The 5,000-nt window shown below is 54.1% G+C and overlaps 1 protein-coding gene across 1 annotated transcript in view; it reads right to left on the reverse strand.

Moving 5' to 3' along the window:
* ENH_00040290 (hypothetical protein, conserved) overlaps positions 1–4,387 on the reverse strand; it is a gene marked incomplete at both ends in the record, with an annotated part of 8,510 nt that extends 4,123 nt beyond the window's left edge. The window contains 11 exons of the mRNA XM_013580738.1: positions 236–339; positions 590–716; positions 941–1,257; positions 1,461–1,614; positions 2,014–2,117; positions 2,350–2,438; positions 2,556–2,614; positions 2,852–2,894; positions 3,112–3,214; positions 3,483–3,887; positions 4,093–4,387. Of these exons, the coding sequence (XP_013436192.1) occupies positions 236–339; positions 590–716; positions 941–1,257; positions 1,461–1,614; positions 2,014–2,117; positions 2,350–2,438; positions 2,556–2,614; positions 2,852–2,894; positions 3,112–3,214; positions 3,483–3,887; positions 4,093–4,387 (1,800 nt within the window). The remainder of the gene's footprint in view (positions 1–235; positions 340–589; positions 717–940; positions 1,258–1,460; positions 1,615–2,013; positions 2,118–2,349; positions 2,439–2,555; positions 2,615–2,851; positions 2,895–3,111; positions 3,215–3,482; positions 3,888–4,092) is intronic.
* Between the last annotated feature and the right edge of the window lie 613 nt (positions 4,388–5,000).

Consider the following 5,000-nt stretch of genomic DNA (forward strand, 5'->3'; position numbering starts at 1 on the left):
TTGCGCTGCAGCAGCTGCTGCACATGATCATCCTGAGCCTGTCCAAAAACCCTAAACCCTAAACCCTAAACCCTAAACCCTAAACCCTAAACCCTAAAGGGCGGTCGCGTGTCCAAACCACTGGGGGTTCAGCGTTTAGGTTTTAGGGTTTAGAAAGCCTTGCCTCTGCTGAAGCGCCTTTGTCAGGGTTTCTTTGCTGCTGCTGCTGCTGCAGCTGCTGCTGCAGCTGCTGCACCTCTTCCCGCAGTGCTGCATTTGCTGCTGCTGCTTCTTCGAGCTGCGAGCGCGTAGCCTCAATCTCGCTGCTGCTGCTGCTGCTGCTGCTCTGCTGCAGGGCGTCTGAAGCAGCAGAAACACCGAGGCAAGAAACTTTAAGAGGGCAGCAGCAGCAACAGCAGCAGCAGCAGCAGCAGCAACAGCAGCAGCAGCAGCAGCAGCAGCAGCACGAGCTGCTGGCTCCGCTGGCGACACGAGCAGACGCACGCTGAGTGTTGCAGCCCAACAGAGCACAGGGTTTAGGGCTGAGGCTTCAGCGCTTAGGGTTTAGGGTTTAGGGTTTAGGGTTTAGGGTTTAGGGTTTAGGGTTTACTGTCTAGCTGCAGCTGAAAAGCCCTAATTGTGTGTCTCATCTCTTCTTCCAGCTGCTCCTTTTCTTTTGCTGCTCTCGCGAAGTCTCGAGACAGCCGCGCGTTCAGCCCCTGGGCCCGGTGCAGCTCCTGCAAACCCTAAACCCTAAACCCTAAACCCTAAACCCTAAACCCTAAACCCTAAACCCTAGGGGGTCCTTAACGCAAAACCCGAAGGCCGCAGCCCCAGGCCAGAGCCCGTGGGTGTCGTGAGCCGTACATTCCAAGCCCCAAACCCTCGGCCCTGGCCCCGACAAACCCTAAACCCTAAACCCTAAACCCTAAACCCTAAACCCTAGGCAGAAGGGGCCCACCTGCAGCAGCAAACTGATGTTGAAGAAAAGACTCAAACGCGCGTCTGTCTCTTCCACTGCAGCAACAAGTCCGGACGGGTCTGCTCGCAAGCGCAGCAAAGAAGCCTGCTGCTGCTGCTGCTGCTGCTGCTGCTGCTGCTGCTTCCACTGCTGTTGCTGCTCGTGGTGCTTCTGCTGCAGCTGCTGTTGCTGCTGATAGTGCTGCTGCTGCTGCTGCTGCTGCTGCTGCTGCTGCTGCTGTTTGTGGCCTTGATGCAGCCGGCATCTGCTGCGCCTCCATGTACTCTTTAACTTCCCCCGTGTTGCTGCAGCTGCCCCTGCCAAACCCTAAACCCTAAACCCCAAACCCTAAACCCTAAACCACAAACCCTAAACCCTAAACCCTAGGCCGTAATCCCTAGAAGCAAGCTTCTAGACCCCGCAGGTGCCGCGCAGCCTGCGCCCAGCCGCACCGCAAACCCCAAACCCCAAACCCCAAACCCCAAACCCTAAACCCTAAACCCTAAACCCTAAACCCTACCTTCGGAGGGCAGTCTTCCGAGAAGTCTGTCCAAAATGAAAGAAGTGGAGACAAACTCTCGACATTGGAAGCAGCGCAAAAGTGCAAAAAGAAAATCCCGGTCTCCTCGAGAAGCAGCAGACAGCAGCAGCTGCTGCGAGCGAGACACGCCCAGCTGCAGCTGCAGCAGCAGCAGCAGCAGCAGCAGCAGCAGCAGCAGCAGCAGCAGCAGCACAGAGGCAACTGGCTTTTGCGCTGCAGCTTCTCTGCCTGGCCGGCTGTCTTTTTGGCTGGCTGAATCTCTTTTGCTTTTCTTTACTACTTTTACTGCTTTCATCTTATTTATTTATTTATTTATTTATTTATTTATTTTTAATTTATTTATTTATTTATTTATTTATTTTTATTTCTTTATTTATTTTTATTTATTTATTTATTCTTTTTATTTAATTAGTTGCTTGATTGGGTCGGATGTTTGGTGGGGGCCCAAAAGGGCCACAAATTTAACAAATATTGGGCAAGTGACCCTAAACCCTAAACCCTAAACCCTAAACCCTAAACCCTAAACCCTCACTCGGAAGAGCGTGGAAGATGTGGGGTCGAGCTCAATTATAGGCAGGCTTGAGGTGTACGTACACTCCAGCTCGCGCTTGCTGTCATTATCTTGCCCTTCTTCCTCTGCAGCAAACCCCCAAACCCTAAACCCTAAACCCTAAACCCTAAACCCTAAACCCTAAACCCTAAACCCTAAGCCAGCGGACGCGGATTTTCCGCTTAATTGAGTTTCTCTGGCCTGCGAAGAAAACTTAAGAGCCTTTTGCCTTAGCTCGTCGAGGGTCTGGGATTAGGGTTTAGGGCTTAAGGTTTGGAGTGTGGAACTAGGGTTTAGGGTTTAGGGTTTAGGGTTTACGCGGCACAGTGACGGTGACCTTCTCCGCGTTGACCTTCACCAAAACCTCCGTCCCGTTGGGGCTTCCCAAACCCTCAGCAGAAGACGCCCTGAGCACACCCTAAACCCTAAACCCTAAACCCTAAACCCTAAACCCTTTCGAATAGGCGCAGGAGAAGGTTTCCCGCACTCCCTCCGCCCTAAACCCTAAACCCTAAACCCTAAACCCTAAACCTTGCTGGCCGTCCTGCGGCGAGCGCAGGAGCCCGTGTTGCCCTTGCAGCCGCTGCGCCACGCACAAACCCTAAACCCTAAACCCTAAACCCCAAACCCTGCGCCCCAAACCCCAAACCCTAAACCCTAAACCCTAAACCCTCGCGCACAGGCTGCAGGGAAAGGCGGAGCCGCCGCTAGCCACTGCGGACTGCAGCAAACCCTTCAAAGAAAAACTTATTTGAAAAGGCCCTATTGCTGCTTGCTGCTTCCCCTGTAAACCCTCGAGGGTTTTGGGGGCTGCGCAAACCTCCACGTAGCCGCCAATGTCCTCCGCAGTCACTGGGTACACGCTGCGCCAAACCCCAAACCCTAAACCCTAAACCCTAAACCCTAAACCCTAAACCCTAAACCCTAGCTGGGCCCTTCAGACCCCCGCAGCCACTGGAGCCGCGCGCAGGCTGGCCGCGAGCAGCAGGACAACGAACAGGTCCTCGGCTCGAGGCCAAACCCTAAACCCTAAACCCTAAACCCTAAACCCTAAACCCTAAACCCTAAACCCTAGCTCACTTGCCAGTAATGCACTCCACCGGAGTCGAAACCCCCGACGCCTTAATTCGGCTCCAAGTGAAGTGACACTCAGGGGTCACGTCCAGAGTGGGGTTTCCGTTTTCTGCACAAACCCTAAACCCTAAACCCTAAACCCTAAACCCTAAACCCTAAACCCTAAACCCTAAACCCTGCGTCTCAGCCTGCGCTTCTGCGGCGCTGCTGTTTGCGCCGGACGTTCCGTTTTGCTGCTTGGCGGCGTTTGTTGAAATTAAAATTTAATTATTTTTCCAATTATAAATTAAATTAATTAATTTAATTAATTTAATTAATTTAATTTAATTAATTTAATTAATTTAATTAAATTAATTAAATTAATTTAATTTAATTACCATCAGCTGCGAGCGCCAAAGCCACCAAATTGCCTCTTGCTGCTCCTCCCCCTTTTGTCTCTTTAACAGAAAGACAAAAGTTGCCATCTCCCCACACTCTAGTTGCTGCTGCTGCTGCTGCTGCTGCTGCTGCTGCTGCTGTGGGCCCCGCTGCTGCTGCTGCTGCTGCTGCAGCAGGGTCGCCCGCCGCAGCAGCGCCCGCAGCAGCAGCAGCACACGGAGAAGGAGGCAGCAACGCTCCGGGGATCGATGGGATCGATGGGATCGATGGGATCGATGGGATCGATGGGATCGATGGGATCGATGGGATCGATCCCAAAGACACGATCCCAGGAAGTGCATGCGGGGCGGAAGACAGCGCGTGGCCAGCAGCAGACACGGCAGACCGCCACAGCAGCTCCCCGCCTGCACACCAAACCCTAAACCCTAAACCCTAAACCCTAAACCCTAAACCCTAAACCCTAAACCCTGGGGAACGCAGGGGCCGAGGTGCCTCTCTAAGCATGCGCTGCTGGAGCGCGCGCAGCGGCGACGGGGGCCCAGGGTTTCGTTGCTGCCGCACAGGGTTTAGGGTTTAGGGTTTAGGGTTTAGGGTTTAGGGTTTGCGGACTTGACTTCACGTGCTCCCCAAGCTCCGAAACCGCCACCGTCAAAACCCTCCCAATCTTCTGAGGGTCCAGAGCGGCGTGGGGGCCCCTGGGGGCCCCCCGGGGGCCCCCGGGGGCCCCGGGGGCCCCGGGGGCCCCCGGGGGCCCCTCTGAGCTGCTGCTGCGCAGCTGAGACCCCAGGGGGCCCCCAGTACCCTCTCCAGGGGGGCCCCCCAGCCTCAGGGGGCCCCTGCCAGCGACAACAAACTCTGTGCTTTCATCTGAGACGAGGGACTTGCAGCCGGTGAAGAGGGACATGGGAGCAGAAACCCTAAACCCTAAACCCTAAACCCTAGATTGGCGGTTTGGCGACGGGCGGCGGTCCCCGGAGAAGGAGCCCCGCGAGGGCCGACAGAGGCAGAAACTCAGCAGCGTTGAGCTGCAGGGGCCTCTGTCGAGGGTTTAGGGTTTAGGGTTTAGGGTTTGGGGCCCAGGGTTTAGGGTTTGGGAAGTTCAGGATGAGTCTCAGGCCGCCTCCAAGCGGGTCGCGTTCGGCGCTGCGGAGGCCTTCTTTTCTTGAAATTAATTGCTTAACATTAAATAATGAATAAAAACAATTAAATAAAACTTTAAAAACAAAAAAAAGATTAATTTGGCGGCTGCGGAGGCGGCGGCGGCCGCCGCAGACGACTGCGACGAAGGCGGCAGTTGAGGTGTATGTACACCTCAGCACTCAAGGCGCCGCAAAGCTCAAATTAATTCGTTTTTCTTTTCCCCATTTAAATTAAATTTACTTTTAATTTTATTTCTCCAATTTTCGCCGCTTTCGGCGTTTCCAGACGAAGAGAACGAGTCGGCAGCAGCAAACCCGCGAGCTGTCTGTACACCTCAGCAGCCCGGCCGCAACAGCAGCTTCTGGAATTTGAATTTG

Source organism: Eimeria necatrix, genomic scaffold (assembly GCF_000499385.1).
Source record: "Eimeria necatrix Houghton genomic scaffold, Enh_scaff298, whole genome shotgun sequence".
Taxonomy (NCBI): domain Eukaryota; phylum Apicomplexa; class Conoidasida; order Eucoccidiorida; family Eimeriidae; genus Eimeria; species Eimeria necatrix.